This window comes from Petromyzon marinus, chromosome 5, assembly GCF_048934315.1.
Source record: "Petromyzon marinus isolate PM22_M1 ecotype Great Lakes invasive population chromosome 5, UKy_Petmar_22M1.pri1.0, whole genome shotgun sequence".
In the NCBI taxonomy this organism is placed as follows: Eukaryota; Metazoa; Chordata; class Hyperoartia; order Petromyzontiformes; family Petromyzontidae; genus Petromyzon; species Petromyzon marinus.
Window position 1 is genome coordinate 6,796,371 of NC_133671.1, and position 26,623 is coordinate 6,822,993.

Sequence of the window (26,623 nt, forward strand, 5' to 3'; positions counted from 1 at the left end):
AGGCCTCACTGTTCGGTGCAGACGGGCCATTGCCCAAAACGTCACCTGTTATACTATAATTTATTATCATATACTTTTTTGTTATAGTGCCACAATGATATTCAAACACAAATAAACTGTTTTAATATTTTGATTTAAAGCTTTCGTGACTGCAGGGATTCATATTCTTGGTTCTTTCGGTAAAGTCACGTAGAAGGGAAAAAAAATATAAAACAATAAATATATTGTTTTATATTTTTATTATTTTAAAATTATTTTATTGTTTCCCTTCTACGTGACTTTACTGAAAGAACCAAGAATAAGTTTTAATGTTACCAGGTAATGCCCACTGAGCTATGAACTCTTTTTCAGAGGCGACCTGGCCACAAATGATAGCTCAATGAAGCACCTTATCGCGTGTGGGAATTTATAGGAGCAGCCAAACTCTCTATAAGCGCATTAGACGAGTGTGCTGAGTTGTGTTATTGTTGTGTGTGTGTTATTGTTGTTGTGTTTGTTATTGTTGTTGTGTGTGCTATTGTTGTTGTTGTGTGTGTTATTGTTGTGTGTGTGCTATTGTTGTTGTGGGTGTTATTGTTGTATGTGCTATTGTTGTTGTTGTTGTGTGTGTTATTGTTGTGTGTGTGCTATTGTGTGTGTTATTGTTGTTGTGTGTGTTATTGTTGTTGTGTGTGTTATTGTTGTGTGTGTGTTATTGTTGTTTATGTTATTGTTATTGTGTGTTATTGTTGTGTGTGTGCTATTGTTGTGTGTGTTATTGTTGTTGTGTGTTATTGTTGTTGTTGTGTGTTATTGTTGTTGTGTGTGTTATTGTTGTTGTGTGTGTTATTGTTGCGCGTGTTACTGTTGCGCATGTTACTGTTGCCATCTTATTGTTGTGTGTGCTTGAGCATCACTGCCAATGCAGCATAAGCGAATAATTTAGGATTTTTTATTTATTTTAAGAAATGAGATTTAAGGCAGTTGCTTGTGGGTGAGACTGTGACTATTTTTGCACAGCAATCGCAGTGAGAAGCGAGTGAGTGCGTGGGGGGAAGAGAGCACTCAGCATGTTTAGGTAGCAATGTGCATCATAATAATAACGCAGGATGCGAAGAGGGGATCAAGGGGCGTTTTTGCTTTAGCAATGCAGTTTTTTTGATGGACCGCATGAATCACTTTATAGGAATTGAGAGGACGTTGTTCGTGTTATAAAGATGGACGTTTGATTGACGGGTCGGGGAGCAATACGTGAACAACACAAAACTCAAAAAATGAGCATCTGTCCTTTGGATAGAGGCACGCGCGCGTGTCGGATGCTTGAGAGTTTCGTGATAGCGCGGGTTGAGCAGCGTTCTTTCTTGTCAATAAACAGCGGCAGGTAGCGTTGCAGGTGCAATCGGGAAGTGTTGCGGTGCAGTGTACGGGGACGTGTGTGCAGGACGGAGGGAGGGAGCGCGGTCGGGTTGGGGACACTGGTGTTGGGAGTGGCTCTCAGCGCTCGGCAGTGAAGTGGCGAACCCCTTGGTGAGAGGATCGGGTGCCGACTGTGCAACAGTTATGACCCTGGCAAGAGCAAGCGGTGACAGTGTAATGGCATCAAAGCTATTGACCGTGATGACTCCTCGATTTGATCCTGAGTGAGGTCTGCCAGCTTCAAGAGCACTGATTGATCATGTGACATTACACAAAAAAGCGTGTTCCAGGACACCGTAACCCCGGCGTGGCCAGGAATAGCGGCCGCTAATGCTTCGCTGCTGTGACGCCGCCTCATTAAAGCGTGCGGCGCAGGGTGGCGCTGCTCGGCACGCCAAGGTGACCTGGCCACCTGATTGAGCCTGCGTGTCGCTCCTCGCTCCATGCTGCTCGCCCTGTGACGCTCGCTCCGTGGAGCGCAATCGAGCTCATTTGGCGGCGGCGGCAGCGGCGGCAGCGGCAGTGGCGGCAGCGGCTCACTAATGCGACGTGCCTTCCTGTCCCTTCCCCACGCAGGTGCCGAAGTGCTATGGAAGTACCCGGAGGATTATTACAAGCAGGTGAATGCACTCGGGGGGGCGGGGGGGGGGGGGTGAATCTCACATCGTGCCACACAGAGCCAGGGTACCACGCCACCAGCCGATTATAAAACCCTCTTCACCTTAGTTTTTGTTGTCCTTCCCCCACACTTCCGATTAGCATGGTTGGCTACGTACGGTGCGAAAGAAGTGCATTGTGCAGCAATCCCTCGCCCACCGTGGGGGCTAGGTTCCTGGAAAATGCTGCGGTAGACAAATCTGCGGTTGCTGAAGTGCAGGGGCCTGTGGAAAATACAGTGCATTACACAATAACGTAATGAAACAAACATTAACTTTACGTACATTTTCACATTAACGATGATGATGATGATGACGGTGAAAATTCGACGATGGCGGAAGGGCTGGTGAGTGGGAGGAGGTGCCTCGCCCGTCGTCCGGCGCTTGTGAGCTGAGGTTGGTGGATTACGCCGAAATCACCGAGTGTTGAGAGGCTCCTCCGTGCCTACTTTGCTGCTTTTAAGTGGCTTAGGTGATGGCAGCAACAGCGAATGCTGCCCGTGTCGATTTTGAGGGCAGGAGCGGTGCGAGTGGTCGCTCGGGGGTTTTGGAGGGAAAGCAACTTAATTAGTAAATTCCTCCCACATACAAAACATTAACAAACTGGCCAATATAGACCCCCCCCTCCCCCACTCCCTTTCCCCTGGGAAAAAAAAAAGTCTTCAAAACGCTAAGTTCAGAGAGGTTTTTGAGATGGTGACATGGCCTCGCCGATTCCTACAGAGGAGCACGGTTCGAATCCAGCGATGCGCCCCGATTATTACTGCCGGTGCACAGTGGACGTTCAAGACCCCATAACGTCATCCGCAAGGGTGGGCCACCATGTGCCGGAGTTGGGGGCTCTAAAATCTTCCACGAATCACTCAGCTGGGATTACGCACACGGGCAGCAGCATTCATTGACCCCCCCTCCTACTGGCAGACTCACGCCCCAGGTCACTCTTGCAAATGAGCCTCATCCTGGCCTTTGAGTTCTCGCCTAGTTAAAGGAAGGAAACTTGAGTAATTGAAGGACTTTTGTTGTTATATGCACATGCTGGACAATAGAAGGGGGAGGGAGCGGTAGCACCCTGGTCATTGCACTGTGCTATGAACCCGGCGACCCGAGTTCGATTCCCGCTCGCCAGCGACCGGTGACGAATATCTAAATCGGTCCTGGGCCGCACTTGGATCAAGTCGCCCTTTTAATTCCTCCCCGGCGATGGCTGTCATCAGTGGCGAGTGATGTCTGAACCAGGTCTGGTGCTGCCTTCGCTTGACCTGCACCGATAAAGTTGCAGTGGTACCTCGGTATACGTCGTTCATTCGTTCCAGAAAGTGACGTCTACCAAACTAATTTTTCCCATAAGAAATAACGGGAACGGAAATAATCCGTTCCAGAGTATAATAAATGATATTTTATGTGGCATATTATACATTAATGTGGTTGTATAACATAATGTAGACACTACTTATTACTAAAATGCATACATACATTAAAATAAATGCATAAATAAATTAAAATAAATTGATCTCTTTTTTCACGTCAATAGTCATCCTAACCATTTTCTTTGTAGCTTGTCTTTTCTCACTAACCTTCATAGGGCCCATCTTGAATGAGTTCGCAAAAAAATTCACGTGAAAATGACACAAAAAACACGTGAAAATTCACAGTTCTAGCAAGGGTTGTGCACTGAACGAGATCTACAGGCAGACTGAGGAGCGGCGCTTTGTTTCAGCCGTGAACGGGGTCTACGCGGGTACGCGGTGACTCATCCCGACCCATACAAGTTCTAGCAAGCGAGGCGTCGTATCCCAAGACATTTTTTTCTCGTCAAAACACGACGTATACCCAATTCGACGTATTCCAAAGCGGTCGTATACCGAGGTGTGACTGTATTCTGTAACACGCCCCCCATTTACAATACAGCGTGGCGAAGCCTCCGTCCAGCAGTGGATTGACAGCGGGGTTTTAAATTGTATATTTTCATATCCACCATGGGAATACTCGTGGCAATTCCATAAAAGCCAGTGTGTGGATGAGATGAGCGTCCCTGGAGGGGCGTGTTGACAAACCCGCAATCTGGAGCCCCCTCTGTTGTGATCCAACAGAGAAGCGGAGATTACACCTGTTTGCTAAAACATCGGATAACGGGAAAGAATTCCGGCTATCAGATAAAGGACGGAATTCTTCCTAAGATTACGAATTGGATTTGTGTAATTTGTTGCGTGCGTCGTCATGCACGAGCGTGTGCTTGTGTCGTGTGAGTGTGTGCCGTGTGTGCACGCACATTGTGTTTGAATCGCTGTATGTGTATGTCACGTGAGTGTATGTAAGGCACGGGTCGTGTATGTGTGTATGCGTTTGTGTGTGCGCGCGCGAACACGTATGAGTGAGTAGGCACGTGTGTGTGTGTGTGTGTGCGCGCACGCATGTGTTGTGAGGGTGCATGTGAGTGAGTAGGCACGGGTCGTACTTTTCTGTTATGAGTGTGTGTATGCGCGCACGATTGATTGAGTAGGCACGTCTCGTACGTGTGTGCGTGAGGAGCTGTAGTGTAGCGGTTGACGTGTTGTGCTACGAATCCAGCTGACCGAGTTTGATTCCCGCTCACAGCCAACACCAAGTGACGATTATCTGAACTGGTCCTGGGCCTCCCCTAGGTCGACTCAGCCTCAAATGAGTACCTGGTGCGGTGTGTAAAATTGTTGCCACTGGTGAGACAAAGGCGATTGGGCGTGGTGCTGGCCACCCACCCCCTCGTGTGCCGTGCTGTTCTTCATAGGTGCTCTCTAACAGCTATACGGGGGGGAGCTTTGTCTATGTGTTCACGTGTTATTGACACTGCCGCTTCCTATTTCCCACAGGATGTGCTCGGCACTATCCCCAAGTTCTGCTTTCCTTTCGATATGACCAGGTGAGTGTTTGGTTTGTTTGGGGAGCTGCTGTCATCTGTTCTGGTTGTACCTTTGTAAAGCGACCGGCCGAATATGTTCACTTTTGTTTGTAGCGATGGGTTTGGTTGACTGTCGTGGTGTGTGGGTGTGTGTGTTCGCGCGTGTAATGGTGAGACTCGAGACACTGCACGTGTGTGCGATGAGATCACAGTCATTGATCGGTGCTTCCTGTTCACACAATTAAATGCATTTTCACCTTGTGTAGTAGCTCCGTCTAAATGCTGCCACAACTCAAGCCGCCTCACAGACTTTTGCTTAAAATGATAACAGATTGCATGCAAAATCTAGAGAAACTCTATACCACTTCTATATCAATTCAATCAATGTTAATACATCGTGTTTTTCGGTTTTTATATTTTTGTTTCGATTTCTATTGCCATCACCGCTGTACCTTTACTTGATTGGTTTTGCTTCCGTTCTATCGGTGTCCCAGGTCACTGTTGCGAATGAGACTCAACCTGGTTTTCTGGAGTTCGTACCTGGCTGCACAAAATCAACTTGACACTTAAACCAACTGTGTGAAACCCTGGAGCTCGGCTTGCTATAACATTGAGTCGAAGCACCGCAGTAGTCAATGCCAGGCGTGTCATTGCACAATTTCACTTTCCCCCTGGACTTGCCTTGCTCCCCCTCCCCCCCAGTGCCCTTTGTCATAGCCTGAGCACTGGCGGTGGTGGCAATGCTAAGCAGCATTCACCTCTCTTGGCTATCCATTAATATTGCTGTCAGCGCCAGCACACAAGGTGGGGGTGAGGGGGTCACAGCCTGTGTAAGTGCAGGTTTATGTAAGTTTATCATTGTTGAGTGAGAGTGCCGTCACGTTGATGTTCCTTCAGTTCTTTGCCGTTTAGAGCCTCTCGCGATTGACCCCCATGTCGGGGAAGTCAGCTGTTGACATCCTACGGAGAGACTGGCCCCTCGTCTTGGGAGTGGATCCTGGTCGTGGTTAGACTCGGCCCGTTCTTGGGTAGTTAAACGGGTGGTCGTGCTGTGGAGCGATTAGCTCCTCCCATAGTAAAGTGGAATGTCCTCCGGCTCAATATGTACGAGTTATCACTATTGAAATTGCAAAACTTCAACATTGTCCCTGAATAATGTGCCCTGCCCAATTGCAATCGGTCTCCCCTGAGAAGGTGCAAATAGAAATCTATGGGCTCTTAGCCAAGTACTTGAAATACTGTACTTGGCTAAGATGAATTTGTGTGTGTGCGCGTGGGGTGAGTCTGTACATGGGGAGCAGTGGTTAGCGCACCGCTCTACAAACCTGGTGACCCGAGGTCGATTCCCGCTTAGGGGCCAACACCGCTGATAAAATATCTGAAACCGCCGCTTGGCCTCCCTTCAGCCTTACATGGTGCGATGTATAAACATCCTCATTGGAGGGACGAACCTCTGGGCGTGGTGCTGGCCATCCACCCCTCGTGTGCCGTGCAGGCCTTAAAAGGAGCTCGCTAACAGAACTTTCCCGAATGGTCTGTTAAAGGCCGTACGGGCGGTCTCCACTTCTACGATGTCACGTAGCATTCCTGGAACCCCGAAGTTGTAAATGGGACCGTTGTCAATCTGAACTTATTTTCCCATAGACCACGGGTTGCCAACCTGCGGCTCTTTAAGGACACCGCTTCGTGATGACGTCATTTATTAAGGACCCACTGTCTTGTGTTCACGTGCATCGGGGCTCTTGAAATATTGACTTTGTTACTGAATTCGAAAAACATTTCGATTTAAAGCTTTCGTGACTGCAAGGATTCATCTTCTTTGGTTCTTTCGGTAAAGTCACGTAGAATGAGAATAAAATAATAAATTGATGAAATAAAATAACACAATAAAATTCTCACTGTCCTCCAGACAGTCTCGTCCCTTCACATGATGAAGGCCGCTTGTGTTGTGGCCGAAACGTCGTGAGAATTTTATTGTGTTATTTTATTTTATCAATTTATTATTTTATTCTCATTCTACGTGACTTTATCGAAAAACATTATCTTGTCATTACGATTGCCTACCCCTGCCGTAGACGGTAGAAACGGCAGAAACATCACCTGGCAATGCGTATTTCCACTTATCATCCGTATCGAACAGGGTTTAATCGGCAAACATCCATAAAAACACTCGAATGGTAAAAGCTCCATGCCAAGTCACATCGGAAACCAGACCAACTCTGTTCAGATGCGTTCGGAGTCGTATCGGAAAGATGCGTCTTAAATCAAGTTTCTGCGTCGCAAATGAATCCTTCCGATTAGCACGGCTGGCGGAGTACGATGCCAAAGAAGTTCAGCGTACCTACACACGTGGATTATACTGGTAGGAACTTCCTGGTTCCACCAGCCCACAGGGGATTATACTGGTAGGAACTTCCTGGTTCCTTCAGCCCACAGGGGATTATACTGGTAGGAACCTGCTGGTTCCAACAACCCACAGGGGATTATTGTGTCCGTCCGTCGTGCATCCAAAAATGGGAGGGGTGGGGTGGGAGGGGCTGGGTGGGAAGGGGTTGGGTGGGGAGGGAGGGGAGGGTGGGGAGGGGCTGGGTGGGGAGGGAGGGGCTGGGTGGGGAGGGAGGGACTGGGTGGGGAGGGAGGGGCTGGGTGGGGAGGGAGGGGCTGGGTGGGGAGGGAGGGGCTGGGTGGGGAGGGAGGGGCTGGGTGGGGAAGGCTGCCACGGCACACACGAGGGGGTCGGTGGCCACCGACCACGTCCGGCCATCTTCACGACATTTTTCCCTCCACGTGGAGAATCAACAACATGCGTTTGGAGTATGCGGCTGCTCTCAATCTCTACTTTGTAAGCCGCCAATTCGTTGAGCCATCATTCGAGGCAAGGTCAATTCGGAATCGTATACAGCTCAGTGGGCCCTGCCCTTTCAAAGCGGAATACACCACGTGGTGCCGCCGCCGTTGATCCTTGCCATTGACTGAGCAACCCAACGTTCCTACCAGCTCCCTCCGCAGGAGAATGTGTTGTGAACGTCGGGAATGTGGTTCGTCGCAAATCAGACCATCGTGAACCGGAGGCCGCCTGGACAGGTCACTTCTGAAAAATAAATTAATACCGCGGTGCACTTTGCCTTGTTGCAATGGGGATGGTTTAGTTTTAATGTGTTTGGGTGATTTGTTTATCTTGTGCTTTGCACTGCCATTGTGCTTTCCGATTGTTGCTGTCACGTTCTTACTCGCCCCTACTGGACATCTGTGAAAACGAGCTTCACAGCTCATCGGATTCCTCCTGCACTGATTGAAGCCGGGTTTTTTCTTCGCAGGGTGAGCCTGCGGGACGTGGGCCAGAGCTTCACGTTTGTGCTCACGGACGTGAGCGGCACGCAGAGCTTCGGGATATGCCGCATGTGCCCGGCGTCGCACACCTGCCTGGCTCTGCTCAGGTGAGCCACGTGGGGGGCGGAGCGGGGAGCGGGCTGGGGTGGGTCGCAGGGCGCCTCCTCATCAGCTGGGCGCATGTGGACAGAGAAGCGTGCTGAAACCGCCCCCTCTCTCTCTCTGTGTGTGTGAATCACTCGAGCTAGCGGAGAAGGGTCCCAGCTAATGAATGTTCCTGTGGTGGGAGAGAAGTGGCGTATCGCGACCTTTCCCAGCAGGATTCATGACCATTCACAACGTCGATGGCAGGTGTCCTGGGCCTCGCTTTAAATGAATACCCAGTGCTATTGTGGAAACAACAGCACTGGGGGTTACAAAGCAGCCAGGTGTGATTCTGGCCACACAACTTACTCGTGCCCTGTGCTGGCATTAACAATTTATCTCGAGCAGCACTTACTCCCTACCGTCTGTAAGTCTACATCGGAGGATCATTATTTCGTGTGATATGTTGTTTACTTCTGCGTCGACCTGGGACCCATGTCTAAGAGAGAGAGAGAGTCCTTGCAGTTTACCAACATTTGGTTTAATCAAGCCTGACTGCTGATGAGACACTGACCATCGAAACTGGGTGCAGAGTTTGCCTGTGTTGAACCAATGCTTCTGAAATGATGCACTCTGAGAAGGCTGTGCGGCTGATGCGCTTGTAGTGTCTGTCTATGTGGCAAAATAGCTCAGCAGCATTCATAACTCTTAACCAGTGTTCACATCGATGGTTCAGTTCCCCAAGTCACCCATCATTTTGTGAGGAATTGCCAAGGCCTGCCCACCGCGTCGAAGTAGACATTCAAGAAGAGTCGGCAGATTCTAGATTTGAAGCTTTCGTGACTGCAAGGATTCATACTCTTGGGTTTTTTCGGTAAAGTCACGTAGGTAAAATTAAAATAAAATAAATTAAAACAACTAAATTAAATCACGACGTTTCCCTCCCCCCCCCCCCCTTAACCTGTATATAATGTCGGTTGTCTCAGAGCTCTCCACTTGATACAGCTATTCTGCTGTGACTTCCACCTGAAGACGGAAGCTTGGGTTGCCTCCGAAACCTTGCGATTCAATTTAGTTGTTTTATTTTATTTTATTTTTATTTTACCTACGTGACTTTACCGAAAAAAAACAAAGAGTAAGAGTCGGCAGCTTCGTTCCTGTGCCAATGTTCAAGTTCGATTTTTTAAAAGGACTTGGTACGTTGCAACAGAATGCTTTATGAGCACTAATAATTACCCACAGCGAACAATGATTGCCTAGGCCTCCGTTGTGAGCAGAATTATCTGAAAGGAAGAAAGCACCCAAGGAAAGCAGCAGCTGACCCACGACAATGTTTGCTGCGAACATCTGCTGCATTGCACGGAGATGGCTGGCATGGTGTAACGGTCAGCACACTGGACTCGCAGTGCAGGAGGTCGCCCGTTCGATTCGGTCTCTCCGGTTGCGGCACTTGAGACGATGGGACGAGTTTACTCAATCCACCACCACCCTCCTCCTCCCCCCCCACCCCTCTCTGTTCAACCAGCAGTGTAACGGGTGTACCGCCGTTTTTTTTTATTAAACAGCATCCCTGGACAAAGGACGAGCGATGGGGAGAGAGGGGGGAGTAGAGATATTCCACGTACGTCAAGCCCTGAGGCCCGATGCCCACGAGGCAAGGGGAAAGGGAAGGTGGTTGGGGCTGGCCTTCACTGCCACACTATTCACGTAGCAGGGGCGACGTTCAGGAGCGTGCTATTTATAGAGGAAGGGGAGCCGAGGGAAGGTGGGATATGGGGGGGGGTTAGAGAATGTACCGAAACAGAACGCCAATATAAAATATATGTAAACGCACCGAGCGAGCCTCTCGTTATCGTGAATCCCCCCGGGGCTGCGGCTACCTCATGGCCTATCTATCTGTGGAGCGGTTTGCCCTGAGTCCGTCCCCGCCCGGGTGCACCGCAGTGAATCGTTTGGGGAGATTGCACGCGGTCGTGGTCGAGTGTTGCTGGGGGTTCTTACCTCTTCCAAGATATCTTGCCAGCATGGAAGACTGGGCCGAGGTTCTCACTAAAAGGGAGCTCTGTAGCGTTCCGTCTCTCGTGGAAGGCCCCCTTACGCCGGCAGTGACGTGAGCAAGGAATCGCAGGGTTCTGCGCCTTGTTACCTCTTTGTTTACTTCTGAAACCCATGCGTTTAGTCCAAGTCCGTAGCCATGGAGTCAACATTGGGGGGCCAAATTTTCCAGGGGGTCTGGGGGTCCCCCCCCCCCAGAAAAAATATCTAAATTTGAAAACGAATTTCCTGCCTAAAATATAAAAAATTCACTAACATAAGATGGCCTTTTTATTGATTTTTTTACAATAATGTCTAATAGTGTATTGTTGTATTTACATTGCTCTGTTTTTTCTTTTTTACCTTTTCTTGTTTCATTGTTTGTGATAGCAGAGATTAGGGATTAATAAAGTACAACCATAACCACAATCATATAAACAGAAATCTATTGTATAGCAATATATTGGGGGGGGACATTTTGAGCATATTTGAATATTGGGAGGGGGGGGGGGATGTGTCTCCCCCCCCCCCCCCCCCAATATATATTAAAACTAGCTGTACTACCCGGCTTTGCCCGGGACTTGGATTCACCACGCCCGGCCGCCTTTGTCTCCCCAGTGGCGATGTTCACACACCACAACAATTACTCGTTTGAGGCTGAGTCGACCTAGGGGAGGCCCAGGACCGGTTCAAATAATCGTCACCGGTGGTGGCCGTGAGCGGGAATCGAACTCGGGTCGCCGGGTTCGTAGCGCGGCGTAGCGCTAACTGCTACACTACAATGCGTTACGCTTCCACATGCGAGGGTCACATGACAGATTTGACCTCACAGCTCACTTGCCGTGCAAAAATATTATATGCATTATTAAGCTTCCCCCCCTCCCAGACTGTACACCATGCAAACATTATAAAGTGTATTTTTATAATGTTTGCATGGTGTACAGTCTGGAAATTACCCACGTGGCAAATTTCAAGTTTGTTGCATGTCGGGAAGTACACTAAACATTTTGAACAGACACACATAATCACAACTTTGCCTTTTATATGTATGGAGATTACGGCCGTGGTTTAGTCACTTCCTGGAACAAGTGCAGCCGGTTCTATAAGTTCCCCAGTACCGCCGACAACTCCGTTGCTCCAACATCGGAGACTCGCCCCCACGCACCATGCGTCGTGACATGATCACGTTCCATGTCGTGACAGCACGAGAGCGAGTGACATGGCGGCGATTCTTGTCTGGCTTCTGGTCTGGGGTGTCGTGGTGGCTAGGAGATGTCAACTCCTTCGCCTGGTACGCAGGAGGTCGTGGGTTCGATCACGACCCTCACGCCTGCTGCTGCTGCTGTATATTTGGAGTTTGCATGTCTCTCATCATCATCATCACGGTGGCTAGGAGATGTTAACTGCCTCGCCTGGTACGCAGGAGGTCGTGGGTTCGATCACGACCCTCACGCCTGCTGCTGCTGTATATTTGGAGTTTGCGTGTCTCTCTCTCTCATCATCATCAAGGTGGCTAGGAGATGTTAACTACCTCGCCTGGTACGCAGGAGGTCGTGGGTTCGATCACGACCCTCACGCCTGCTGCTGTATATTTGGAGTTTGCGTGTCTCTCTCTCTCATCATCATCACGGTGGCTAGGAGATGTTTACTACCTCGCCTGATATACAGGAGGTCGTGGGTTCGATCACGACCCTCACGCCTGCTGCTGCTGTATATTTAGAGTTTGCGTGTCTTTCCCCGTGGTTGCCGTGGATTTTTTCTTCGGGTCCTCCGTTTTTTTCCCTCCATATTTATTATTAACATGTGCTTCGAGCATTTGACTGCTATACATTTCCAGGTGATACGCCACTTCGTTGAGCTATCATTTGTGGCAAGGTTGCTTCATTGCCTCCTGGCAACAAAGGCATTGGAAGTTTGAAACAAAGCTCACGGTCGCGACTGTATAGTGCTCAGTTAATAGCAGTGGCCTAAGGGACTCAGCAATTATGATTCTGCGTTAAGGCCCTTCCCATTGTGCAATCCGTAGCCTCAGCTGAAACTTTCGCACCCCCCTACAGACACTGAAAGTATTACGGAAAACAAAGTGCGCCCACTTCAAACATTGTCGTTTCTTTGTACAAACAATTCGAATAATTAAAAACGTGATAACACGTGCAATTTTAGTGTGAGTGGTTTATTCAGCAGTGCTTTAGTCAAATGTAAGTGTTGCATAGTGGATATTCCTACCATGAAAACGTTAAACGAGTTATGACATGTCACACGTGTAAAATATTTTTGGGATAGCCCGCACCTCCATATACCCCGCAGGGTCTTGTTTTGTTTGTAAAAAGTGGTATACCCCGCGGGTTATATGCGGGAAAATACAGTAATAGTATCCATTATGTAACAGTCAACCCATTCATAATCATCCATCACTGCCCGCCCATTCATTTGCGTGGGATACACGCCCGTGGTGGAGAGTTGGTGTAGGGGAGACGCGACGTCAGCACGACGCAGTGGGATGCGGTTGACGTCATCACCCAGATGCGCGCGGTGACGTCACCACCGGGCACTTGGCCGCCCGTGTGCCAGTCAGCCAGCAAAACTCTTCTTCTGTTCAGTAAATGATTATATGTTCCTGGCACGCTGCATTGTGGGAAGATGTATTCTTGCAAGAATAAAGGTATCAGCCACCCAGCAATGCATTCCTTCAGAAAAAAAAACTAGTGGCAGTTGCGTTTACCTTTAATTGGCGATCACCGGGAATTACGTGAATTGAGATTCTCACTCAGTAGACTCGCTTTAATGCCACAAGTGGGACATCAGTGCAGTGTGAGGCTGCAGAGTCCGGGTCTCCTAAGTGCATGTTGTAAATATGTGTGTGTCTGTGTGTGTGTGTGTGTTGCGCTTTCTTCTCTAGTTATCTGCCATGGTTCGACGTTTTCCACCGTCTTCTAAACACCCTGGCTGAGCACATCAACAAGGCAGAGGCACGCCCACGCACGCTCGCACGTACCCACGCACGCGTCCTCGGTCGAAGTCCTTACCTCCACCTACGCAAAATTTCCTCTCACTTGCGCCGGCTGCTGCTCCAGCGACCACGGCCTTCTTACGAAGCCCCGGGTCAACCCTTGCGCTGTGGGAGGTAGCTCATCCCCCCTCTGCTGCCCCCGGGAAGTCTTGGAAATGGCAGTTAAAATCCCGGTCGTGGATCACTCTATCATCTCTCTGGACTCGTTCAAATGAGTACCGCTTTCTGGGAAGTCCGCATTGGTGCTTCGCTGGAAAGGCTGGCCACCATTATCATCGTCGTCAGCTACGTTCTATCAGCTGCTCGACAGGGGCGGCACAGTGGCGAGATGTTAACTACCTCGCCTGCTATACGGAAGGTCGTTGGTTTTATCCAGACCCTGATGCCTGTATGTTTGGGAGTTTGCATATTCTCCCTGTGATAGTGCGGATTTGTCTCCGGGTCCTCCAGTTTTTCCCTCCACATTTAGAAATATGCATTTCGAGTATTCCGCTGCTATTAATGTCAATGTGATAAGACACTTTGCTGAGCTATAATTTGTGATAGCCAGGTTGCTTATGAAAAAGAGCCACATAGATCGGTGGGCCTTACCTGGTAAAAAAATTATAAATAGTTTTAGTTTAGAGTGCCGCACCTCTGTAGGGTGCCGCTTTCTACGTGACATAACGTGGACTCATCGCGAGCCGTTGTCACGCCGCTATCGTGGGCGTTGATTACTGAGCGCGTGTCCCTGTGTAGGAGGTGTGGGGAGCGGTAGTGTAGCGGTTAGCGCGCTACGCTACGAACCCTGTGACGTGAGTTCGATTCCCGCTCACGGCCAACACCAGTGACGGTTATCTGAAGCGGTCCTGGACCTCTCCTAGGTCGAGTCGGCCTCAAATAAGTACCTGGTGCGATGTGTAATCATTCACTGCTGGGGAGACAAAGGCGGCCGGGCGTGGTGCCGGCCACCCACCCACCCCCTCATGCGCCATCCTGGCCTTCGTAGGTGCTTGCTAGCAGCACTTGCCCCAATAGTCTGTTTGGCTACAGGGGTAATCTTTGGCTTGTGTGCAGGAGGGCTGTGTGCAGCAGCTGCTTCTCTCGCTGCACGAGCGCGAGGTCCCGGAGCCCGGCATGCCCCTGCAGCTCACCCAGGTGAGCTCCGTGCACCACCCCCGCCCCCCCCCCCCCGCCCCCGGCCCCCCCGCCGCTCCGGCGTTCTCCCCACGTCCGTGCTCTCTGCAAGTCGTGCCGGGGCGTGCAGGGTGGTGGCGTGGGGGGGAATGCTCGATCCCAACTCGGGCGCCTTCCCGCGGTGCAGTTTGGTGTTGTTTCCCTCCCTGTTGCTAAGCGTGGGTCTACCCCGGATTCTCCGGTTGCCTCCCACGCCTAAAGAAAACACACAATGTAAGCGCTATTGGGCAAACGTCGCCATTGCGGAAACATTACCAGCAAATTACTCAAATCGGATCAATTGACGTGGTGCTGGCCACCCATGCCCTCGTGTGCTGTGGTGGCCTTAATAGGTGCTGCTCGCTGACAGCACTTGTCCAACAGTCTTAAGGCTATCTTTGTCTTTGGTGATGAAGCCAAGCGTGCCTGTGTTGGTGATGGTGGTGGTGATGATGACCATGATTAATGTTGCAAACGGTGTCGTGTTTTGCAGCTCACTTACTTCATCTCTCCGGATCTCAGAGAGCTGCCAACGATTCCAGAAAATGTGAGAAGTGGGCAAGTATGGCGTGGGATGAACGGAGTGTAATGGTTTCACGAGTTTGTTAACGTAACAAAGATTACTTTCGTGATACTGGGGATGATGTCACTCCAATGGACAGCAGCGCATTCTCTATTAAGCAGCAGGTAGAGAGAAGGAGCGCTGTGTAGGAAAGGGGAGAGGGGGGCGGGGGAGAAGGAACAATCATTCCAAGACGTCGGGGATGGGAGGGTGGCGGTGATGACGATGAGAGGGGAGGGCAGGGAAGAGAGTGAGAAGAGAGAAGGAAGGAGAGAGCAGTAGTGAGTTGTACAGAGCAGCAGTGGCGTCTGTTTTCGGAGGTGGTGGCGGGGAGGGGTTCAGAGTGCTGGTGGCCACGCAGAAGCCATCTGGTTTACGGGAGGCTTGAGCTGATTCAGATAGAGAGAAATGGGGCAGACGCAACGTTGCGGGCACTTGCCTTTATTGTGCAGCCTCGGCCTACTCCAGGTTTGTTTGTTGTGAAGACGGTGTACAAAGCGTAGTTGGCAAGTAGTTTTGGCTCGGACTTCTACACCCATGCCAACGCGGTCCTTTAAATGTGTGGCGGCATCGCGGATGTCACTGGGTAATGCCGGCCCTAGCGAGGCACGGCGTGCGATGGATGGAGGTGTAGTACCAGCCCTAGAGGGGCTCGGTGAGCGCTGAGTTATGGCGCTGAGTGGCACCACGTGTGGCGTGCAATGCCGACCCCTACAGGATGGCGTGTGAGAGTGTCAGCCATGGAATTGGGTTGCTACAGGCCCCATGGCACTCTGGTTGACCCTGGAAGGCACGTGACGAGTAAGATCGACACAGGGGGGGGCCCCCAAGTTGGGGGGCTAGGGGTGGTCACGTGTCGGGCGAGATCCTGCTAGAGGGTTCGAGAAGGTGGTCGTGGCCAAGGGCGGAGCCAGCCACGGCCAGTGAGGATATAAGCCGGGTCCTCAGAAGGGACCTGGGTTCAGCGTTGCTGTTGTTATCCTGAAGTTCGACGTTCTACGTCCGAGAAGAAGTCACCAACACGTGGACCTGGACCCAAGCCGGGGTCCTGTCCATTGTGGTTACTCCCAGTGTAATTAGTGTAGTTAGCCTGGTGGTTACGTAGCTAGTTATGGTGTAATTAGTGTAGTTAGCCTGGTGGTTACTTAGCTAGTTACGGTGTAATTAGTGTAGTTAGCCTAGTGGTTACTTAGCTAGTTACGGTGTAATTAGTGTAGTTAGCCTGGTGGTTACTTAGCTAGTTACGGTGTAATTAGTGCAGTTAGCCTGGTGGTTACGTAGCTAGTTACGGTGTAATTAGTGTAGTTAGCCTGGTGGTTACGTGGCTAGTTACGGTGTAATTAGTGTAGTTAGCCTGGTGGTCCACCACCGTAGGTTGTTATCTGGTGAAGGGGCAGTTACCCCATTGTGTTGGTATCAATGAATGTGTTGCCTCCAAAGAGTACGTCTGCGGCTCAGTTGATTCCACTCAGTGTCATCGTGGTCGTCACCTGACATCCTTCGGGCATCTGGCTTGCCGTAACGCGCGTGCAGCTCCGTGCCTGTGCCCCAGGCACAACTAACGGGCGCCATTAATTTGCGCTCATGCTTATGAATGTGTGCACCTACCGCCGAGGTGTCGGGACTGAGCAGAATGTGTCTTTGTGCGGTGTCCGCGTGCGGTGTCCGCGTGCGGTGTCCGCGTGCGGCATCGCCCGGCAGCGCAACTTGACGGAGTTCACGGTGGCCGTGGACGTGCCCAGCACGCTGCAGCTGTACGCCAGCCTCCTCAACGAGCGGCGGATCATCGTCACCTCCTCCAAGATCAGCACGGTAACGCGCACTGCCGCCCCGCGGTACGCACGAGCGCGGTCTTAACGCTGCCCTGGAGCACCTCCGATCTGCACGGTTGGCTACGTACGTTGCGAAAGAAGTTCAACATACGTACGGAGCGGAATGAGAGGCCCATTGCCGCAGCGGTGTGGTGGCCAGCGCTTCGGAAGCGAAATCCAGAGGTCGCCGGTGCAACCGCATCCCACGGCGTGGCAATTGAAACAGCGGTGCAAGTGTCTCACATCCTCCCCTCTTCCCCCCCCCGCTCGCTCCCCCTGCCACCGCCTCCATTCACCCACCGCAGCAGTCGATCGGCAGGCTGTGTGTGGTGGGGTAAAGCGTGGGTACGCCCACTCATTGACCTTTGTGTTTAGTTGGTCGTCCTTCCCCCGCACCTCTGATTGGCACGGCTGGCGACGTACGGCGCAAAAGAAGTTCAACATCTTCCGACGCTTCTGGGCAGTGCAGAAGAGCCGAGCACAGTACCCCCTAAGAGTTTGCCGTAGCGGAAGCCTGTCCGCCAGCAGTGGCATGAGCGAGCGATTGTATGGGGCTGCGCCTCTACCGTTCTCGTTCTGCGACAGAGGAATGCGGCATGGGCTAGGCCAGAAGAGCCATTTGTTTTCGAATTTGGTTAAACAGCGATGCGCTGTGTGGTGAATGCGAGACGGTGAGTCCTGATTAAATGACGTCACGAAGCAGCGGTCCTAAAAGACCCGCAGGTTGCCGACCGCTGGGCTTGGCGTACGCTACTGGAGATGGCCCTTGCCTGAAACGCTGAAATAGGCCCATCGCCCGAAACGTTCACCTGGCTTTATTAGCTTATTATTTAATTCTCACGTCAATGGCGACGGTGTCGTCGTTCCCTGTGGCTCGTGCCTGTGCGCCGCTGCTCATGCAGGTGGATATTTACGTTAACGCTGCTTCGCGGGAAAGGCGTACAAATGAAGTACAGTCACACCTCGGTGTACGACCGCTTTGGAATACGTCCAATTTGGTGCACGTCGTGTTTTGACGAGAAAAAAAATGTCTTGGGGTACGACGTCTTGCTTGGGGTACGACGCCTCGCTTGCTAGAACTTGTATGGGTCGGGATGAGTCGCCGCGTACCCGCGTGGACCCCGTTCACGACTCCTCCCCTTCCTCACCACCATCCTCGTAGGCTGTCAACTCCTCTCAGCAAGGTAAAGTGATGTTAAATTTCCTTTTTATTTCAATTTATTTATGCATTTATTTTAATGTATGTATGCATTTTAGTAATAAGTAGTGTCTACATTATGTTATACAACCACATTAATGTATAATATGCCATATAAAATATCATTTATTATACTCTGGAACGGATTATTTCCTTTCCCGTTATTTCTTATGGGAAAAATTCGTTTGGTAGACGTCACTTTCGGTATAAGTCCTCCTACCTTCTGGAACGAATTAACGACGTATACCGAGGTACCACTGCATATGATTCGAAACCTTACGGGCAAGTTCACAGCATGGCCACACAGCACATTGCTCTCTAATTAGGGCTCATGAGCAAAAGGCATCTGGTCAAGCACCAATTGGGTCCAGGCTCAAAAGAAAGCCGTCCCTTGGTGTGGACCAATCAGTTTCAAGGACAATGTATACATAATCATAGTATGGTTTTTGTTTGCATTTTGACTGCAGGTATTGTGGTTAATGCAGACATGAACCCTTGTGAAAAGGTTTTAGTTTTGTTGCCCGAAAAAAGGGGAAAAACCCTATTATTGCATTTTGGTACTGGCAAAGGAGGTCTAATGATGATTTTAATATTGCTCGGCTGGTCCATGAAAGTTGATCACCACCGCTCTCAGGAGTTGGGCCAAATTTCGCAAACGTGGCCCTCCTCTTTGTGAGACTAGGGAGTCTAACGGCGACCTGGCGTCGATTGCCAAGGAACTCAGGGACTTGACCTGGGTTCCTGGCCAAGGCCGACATCAGTGGCAAAAATACCTGAAGCAGTTCTGGGCCTCCTGTAGGTCGGCCCGGCCTGGTGCACCGTTTAAGCGTTCAGGACTGTGTAGACAAACGGCGGCCGGACACGGTGAAGGCCACACCAACCCCTCTTGGGCCGTGCCCGCCTTGATCAGATTCTCACCCCCCCACCCCCCTGCCCCCCCCCCTTCCCTTTCCTGCCCTTACCCTCCTCTAAAATCGCCACGCATCTGCACCATGGCAGCAGATGCGGATGCCTGACGCACGAATGTAAACTTAAAAACTCTCCAGCAGTGTGCGACTGTGGTCATCCAGAGCAGACCGTACAACGTATAACGACGCAGTGCCCCGATCCACAAACACCAAGGAGACGTCACAGCGATGGTACACTCCGCTGCTCCTGACGCGGTTGTCTGCTGGCTTGACCAGCTGAATTTTCAAGTTGTAGTTGTTGCTCTGCATCGAACATCGGCAGCCATACGACAAGAAGCGACAACGTTCCTCAATGTTACCCCCGATGTGAGTAGGGAGCCATTGAGCTCAATCTGCCTTTCCCCCTCCCCCTACCTCGCGGGCACCTGGCCTTGGGCTTTTCGCCCGCGGAATAACTGTGCCCTCCTATCCCCGATCGCTTGTGCTTCATCGTGGCTATTGATCAATAATAAAATGACAAAAAATATAAGCTCACCAAACAGCACTTGCCCCAACAGTCTGTGTAGACTACACGTGGGTGGGGGTGATGAACCTTTGTGTCTGTGTGCGAGGCGTGCAGCTGTCGTCATGCATCCACGCGCTGGCGTTGCTGCTCTACCCCATGAGCTGGCAGCACGTGTACATCCCCCTGCTGCCTCCGCACCTGCTCGAGTACTGCAGGCAAGCACCGCCGCCGCCATTGCCACCGTCGCCGTCCCCACCACCGTCGCCGTCCCCACCACCGTCGCCGCCCCCACCACCGTCACCGCCCCCACCACCGTCGCCGCCCCCACCACCGTCGCCGTCCCCACCACCGTCACCGTCCCCACCACCGTCACCGTCCCCACCACCGTCGCCGTCCCCACCACCGTCCCCGCCATTGCCACCGTCGCCGTCCCCACCACCGTCGCCGTCCCCACCACCGTCGCCGTCCCCACCACCGTCACCGCCCCCACCACCGTCACCGCCCCCACCACCGCCACCGCCATTGCCACCGTCGCCGTCCCCACCACCGTCGCCGCCCGCCCGGCGCTCGTGGCCGCCATCCTCTGCCGCAGGAGGCCAAAAACCACGGCGCTGTCGCCGCCGATTGGTGGCGACGTAGCGAGTCGAGCGACGGGCGAAGGAGCCGTTGGAAAGTTCCAACTTGACCCATGGAGGGGGGGGGGGGGGCAGCCTCTCGTTGGTTAAACATCTTTTGAGTGTCGCTCCAAATGACGCTTGGCGAGAGCGCGCCTTAACTTTGGCGAAAGCTTAGCCGCTGGAGCGTCAATGGGGAATGAACTACGGAAAATTTGGCACGGGCTTGCTGAAGAAGGCTGCAGTGATGGACTCGTGATAAATATGGGCTCAACAAAGGTCGCACGGGTTCACTCAACGATCACAGATGCCCATTGGAGGGTTACACCTGGAAAACTGCCGAATGTGCGAACCTAGGGCAGCTGTTAAATGCTGATCGTATGTGTGTTGAACCTCTTTCGCGCCGTACGTAGCCAACCGCGTTGCGGGGGAAGGACAACAAAACTAAACACAAAAATCCGTTCTAAAGAGGTGAGCTTTCAATCTAGTTGATTTGAAAGTGCATAGCTTCAGTTTCTTCTTGAAATGGCAGTGGGTTGAGTGACGCTCACGTGCAGAGGGGGGGGGGGGGGGGTGGGAGGGGGTGCTTGCGTCCCAGCGCCGTGCTCCTGGTCACGCCCCGGCTCAAACTCGAGCCACTCCGTTGCTCTCAAAGACGCATTGGTGGCTCAGCCGTGGCTCAGCCGTGGCTCAGCTCAGGCTGAGCTCAGGCTGAGCTCAGGCTGAGCTCAGGCTGAGCTCAGGCTGAGCTCAGGCTGAGCTCAGGCTGAGCTCAGAGCCAAGGCGGAGTGGAGGAGTGGAGGAGTGCAGCGTCGGGAGTGTGCGTCATGCCGCCTCAAGAGCGGGCGAGTCACACGGAGCGTTGTTGTCTTTTCCCTGTGTGCAGTGCTCCGATGCCCTTTCTCATCGGAGTGCACTCCTCTCTGATGGACGTACGTATACTTTACATCAACGTCTACCCACGGTCTGTGTGTGTGTGTTTGTGTGTGTCAGTCGGTCAGTCAACCTGTGGCACCCGAGTCTGTCCCGTACCGACCTGCCAGCGGGCGTTCGACACTTCACCTGCTGTCCTTAAAGCGCACCTAGCCTGGCACAAGCTGCCGTGGTGATGTCATCGCCACTTGGTGGCGAATTGCGGCGGTTGTTGTTGTTGTGTTAGTGGATGTGGGGAGCAGTAGTGTGTAGTAGTTAGCACACTGCTACGTACCCAGTGCCCCTGGTTCGATGCACGCTCACAGCCAAAATTAGTGATGAATATCTGAACCGGATTTGGACCTACCCTAGGTCGACTAGGCCTTAAATGTGTACCTGGTGTGGTGTGTAAACATCAGCACTGGCCATACCACCCCTTCGAGTCTCGTGCCGGTCTTCATAGGTGCTCGCTAACAGCAATTACCCCAAACAGTCTGTTCAAGCTACATACGGTGCGCTTGTATTCCCCTGTTCATTAAGTAAACCTTCGTAGAAAGAATGACTGCTTATTCAATGTGTGCTCCTTGGACACGTGAAGTATTATTTTAAATATCGATTCGCGATCGTGTGTACAAGCATTCGCTTAACCAGACTGCTTGTTTTCGCACGATTAGCACCTCCGGTTTGCACGGTTGGCTACGTACGGTGCGAAAGAAGTTGAGCGTGCACACGTCGCAATGGAGCAACGGCCGCGTGATGCCGCCGGTGTCGCGCCGCACTCGAGGCTGATTGAGAACGAAAGCGCATCTCTTGTCCAGCTGAGCCTTACTTACAACTCACTATGGTTTTTAATCGGGGGTAACGAACGGCACCCACCTCGACTCATTTTGCACGCCCGGCACACAGCTGACCGCGCTACAAGCACAGCGACAAGCAGCCGCGGTGGCAGCGAGAAACGGACGGGGCGAGGAGGTGGCACGGGGGGGGGGGGAGAGACAATCTGTGCCGCCACCAAGGAATGTGTAGAAGGAAAGTTGAAAATCTGCGCGCCCACGCCTCGCTTGTGCTCGTAGTGTCGGCGACAGACGCAGGTGCGCTTGCGATTGGGACACGCCGACGTTTCTCTTGCCGTACTCGGGCTGTCCCCAGTTCGTCACCTTGCCGGCTCACTGTCTTGAACTCTTTCCGGCGAAGCCTCAGATTCCTGCATCCAACCTCGTGCGTATTGATCAATTGGGTTTCTGTAACCGATGTCGGGACTTGCGTTGGGTTTTTTTCCGGTTCGGCCGCGCAATGATGCAATCTGGCCGGTGTGATTCAATAGCCTCCGCGTTTGCGCAACGGACGCGGCAAATGTGAATGTTTCAGCTCGCACGGTGACTTTAGGAACAATCCTCGCCACCAATCAAATGCGACGACGTTTCATTTGAAACTACGTCAAAAAATAATGAGGGGCAGGATCAATCAAGTCGGATGAACAACCCAGCAAAGGCAGAGTCACTCTGTCACCTGACCTGGCCTTCTTCAATAGATGCCACGTGGTTATTGGGGAGTAGCTATTGAATCGTAAGAAATCGTATCGCTCAAATTGTTTTGCATTGTGCTATCGAGTCTCTACACAGATACTTACTTACTTTTAGAATATGTTAAGACGTTTTGCAATGTTTGGTGCAACGGAAGCAGACAACCAAATATGAATTAATTAAAAAAAGTCAGGGACACTCGCGTTCCAACAATGCATAACGTCGATGTTATCTCCCTCGCCTCGTACGCAGGAGGTTAATGGGTTCAACCACAGACCCTTGACCTGCGTATTTGGAGTTTGCGAGTTCTTTCTCTCGACGGTCGTGTGGATTTTTCCCCAGTTTATCCACCAAATTTTTCGAAAGGTACATTCAGATCATTTGGCTGATATAAGCCACTGCGATGAGCTTGCGTGTGTAGCCAGGTCACCTCTGAAAAAGAGGCAATAGCTAAATGGGCTTTACCTGGTAAATAAAGCGAATTACTACATCAAGGGAGCGGCTAGGGGCTTTACAGGGATGTGTACTTCACATCGTGTGTGCAGGATGTGCATGTGGGAGAGTGGCAGTGTAGTGGTTAGCTCACTGCGCAATGAACCCGGTGACCCGTGTTTGAGCCGATATCAGTGGAGAATATCTAAACTAGTCCTGGGCCTCCCCTAGGTCGACTCAGCCTTAAATTAGTACCCAGTGCGGTGTGCAATATCATCACTGGGGAGACACAGGCAGAAGGGCATGGTGCGAGCCAAACCACCCCCGTGTGCTCGCTAACAACGGTTAACCCAACATTCTGAAACGAGCCACGCATGCTGAAAGGCTGCGCGTGGGGATCTTTGTCTTTATCTCCATGTTGTCTTTGTTGCGTAGCGTGTGCGGACCATGCCGCTGGACGATGCCATCGTGTTCACCATCGACACCAACACCATGGAGACGCCGTTCAACGACTTGCAGGGCCTGCCCAGCGACGTGGTGGGTCCAACACGCGCACGCACAATGCGCGCACCATACGCGCATGCTCGCACAGTCACCAAATGCTAAGTAAATCGACTTGATCGACCGAGCCCAGTTAGCAGAGATTTATGCGTAGGTAATGCCTGACGTGTGTCCATAAGCTCATCAATGTATGCACGTACGTAGCCAACCGTGCTAATCATAGGTGCAGGGGAAGGACAACAAGCTAAACACAAAAAGCAGTTTTAAGGAAATTAGTTTATAGCTCCAGTGGCTTCCAAATATTGGAAGGGAGAGCGTTCCAGACGGCCGCTCTTACTCCTTCAAACGAGTGAGGTCCCTCGCCAATGGAACGTGCACAATGCCACGGAGACGCTGACAGGTGTGCTCGTCATACTTATTCAATCATCTTGTCCTGTATGGAGCTGCTCATTCAGCGTACAATTAAACGCACGATTATTGGGGTGGGCATTTCACGACCGCAACCCCTCCTTAACCACCACCCCCAGCTGTCCTCCTTACTGTCACCATAACTACAGCAACACTTTTGATTTAAAGCTTTCGTGACTGCAGGGATTCATATTCTTGGTTCTTTCGGTAAAGTCATCACGTAGAAGGGAAACAACAAAATAATAAAAAATATAAAACAATAAAATTATCACGACGTTTCGACTGCAACACAAGCAATCATCATCAGGTGTGAAAACCACTGTCATCTAATATACAATCTAATATACAATTTTATAACTATATAAGACAAGTTGAGATCTGCATGTCCCATGGTGTGAAACGTACTTTGTCAACTTAGGTTCCTTTTCACTATTCAAGTCCCATTTAAAAACCCTTTAGTTTACCGTGGCCTTTAACCGACTTGACCTTGGTTTGGTTATGCTGTACGTCTTGCAAGTGGCATTTTTTTTAGTTTTTGCTGTTGCGTTGTACAGCGTCGTGAGATGCAGTTTTGCATATAAATGACACTATAAAAATGTATTATTATAATCATACATACGCTCTGGAATCGGAGGAAGACTGCTTCCTAAAGCAAACGTGTCAGGTCTTTTGAGAGATGCGCACTCCGGCGCCGAATTATCTAAACGCGCTTTGAAACGTTTGTCGCCAGCGACGTCCTTCCCCCCCCCCCCCCCCCCCCTTGTACCTCTGATTAGCACGATTGGCTGCTACGTATAGTGCGACAGAAGTTTAACATACATAAAACTAAATTATTTTCATTTTTCCCACTGAGCTATGTCGTTTTTTTTTCAGATGCGACCTGGCTATCACAAATGAGAGCTCAACGAAAGTGGGCTCACCATCACGTGGACATTTATAGCAGCCAAATACTCCAAACGCATGTATGATTCTAAATGTGGAGGGAAGAACTATAAAAATCCATGCAACCACTTGGCAGAGAGACACCGCGAACTTCAAATATATAGGCGTCAGGGTCGGGATCGAACCCACGACATCTCGCCACCGTGGCACCTTATACGTCACAGCAGCACGGCTCGGCTTACGCAGTGGAAAAACAGCACGGTTCCCTCCAAAGCTGCGCCGTGCCGGCTCCGCACGGCCCCGGTGCGGCTCGATGGTTGCGCGGTGGGGGGAAAAAAAAAAAGGCATTTGGTGTTTTTCGCCGCTTGTGTCCGGCTGCAGGTGGCCGCGCTTCGCTCCCGCCTGAAGCGCCCGGCGACCGTGGGAGACGGCGTGGCACGCGCCTTCCTCAAGTCGCAGGCGGCGCTGTACGGGAGCTACCGCGAGGCGCTGCGCTTCCAGCCCGTGCGTTGCGCCGCGTCTTCGCGTGCCTTTGCGTGCCTCTGGGTCTCCGCGCGTGTCCCCGCGTGTCTCCGCGCGTGTCCCCGCGTGTCTCCGCTCGTCGGCCTGAAAAGAGTTGCTCGCAGGGTGGCCCTTGACGCAACGGTCCGCGAAGAGTCCACCACGCGGGGAACCTTTGCCTTTGTTGTGTCCGCCTGCAGGGGGAGCCGATCACCTTCAGCGAGGACGCGTTCGCGTGCCACCGCTCGACGAGCATGCGATCGTTCCTCACCAACGCCACACACATGCAGATCTTCAAACAGGTGACACACACACACGACACGCGCACACACACATACACACATACAGATCTTCAAACAGGTGACCCACACGCACACACGACACGCACACACACATACACACATACAGATCTTCAAACAGGTGACGCACACACACACATGCAGATCTTCAAACAGGTGACACACACACACACACGACACGCACACACATACACACATACAGATCTTCAAACAGGTGACACACACACACACGCACACACATACAGATCTTCAAACTGGTGACGCACAGACACACACACACACACGCACACACATACAGATCTTCAAACAGGTGACGCACACACACACGACACGCACACACATGCAGATCTTCAAACAGGTGACCCACACACACACGACACGCACACACACATACACACATACAGATCTTCAAACAGGTGACGCACACACACACATGCAGATCTTCAAACAGGTGACACACACACACGACACGCACACACATACACACATACAGATCTTCAAACAGGTGACACACACACACACACGCACACACATACAGATCTTCAAACTGGTGACGCACAGACACACACACACGCACACACATACAGATCTTCAAACAGGTGACGCACACACACACGACACGCACACACATGCAGATCTTCAAACAGGTGACCCACACACACACGACACGCACACACATACATATCTTCAAACAGGTGACACACACACACACGCACACGACACGCACACACATACAGATCTTCAAACAGGTGACACACACACACACACGACACGCACACACATACATACATACAGATTTTCAAACAGGTGACACACGCACGACACGCACACACACATACACATACAGATGTTCAAACAGGTGATGCACACACACACACACGACACGCACACACATACAGATCTTCAAACAGATGACGCACACACACACACACACAGGACACGCACACACACATACATATCTTCAAACAGGTGACCTCACAAACACACACGACACGCATACACATACAGATCTTCAAACAGGTGATGCA

General features: G+C 51.3%; 1 protein-coding gene across 2 annotated transcripts in view; it reads left to right on the forward strand.

The window, feature by feature from the left end:
- The window catches only part of LOC116938964 (DENN domain-containing protein 1A-like), a 53,343-nt gene that overhangs the window by 10,596 nt on the left and 16,124 nt on the right, over positions 1–26,623 (forward strand). For both annotated transcript variants that reach the window (XM_032946746.2, XM_032946748.2), the window contains exons 3-14: positions 1,972–2,015; positions 4,898–4,947; positions 8,244–8,363; positions 13,274–13,343; positions 14,441–14,521; positions 15,033–15,086; positions 16,803–16,913; positions 19,638–19,738; positions 21,024–21,069; positions 23,440–23,541; positions 25,177–25,299; positions 25,497–25,598. In XM_032946746.2, coding sequence (XP_032802637.2) covers positions 1,972–2,015; positions 4,898–4,947; positions 8,244–8,363; positions 13,274–13,343; positions 14,441–14,521; positions 15,033–15,086; positions 16,803–16,913; positions 19,638–19,738; positions 21,024–21,069; positions 23,440–23,541; positions 25,177–25,299; positions 25,497–25,598 — 1,004 coding nt within the window. The remainder of the gene's footprint in view (positions 1–1,971; positions 2,016–4,897; positions 4,948–8,243; positions 8,364–13,273; positions 13,344–14,440; positions 14,522–15,032; positions 15,087–16,802; positions 16,914–19,637; positions 19,739–21,023; positions 21,070–23,439; positions 23,542–25,176; positions 25,300–25,496; positions 25,599–26,623) is intronic.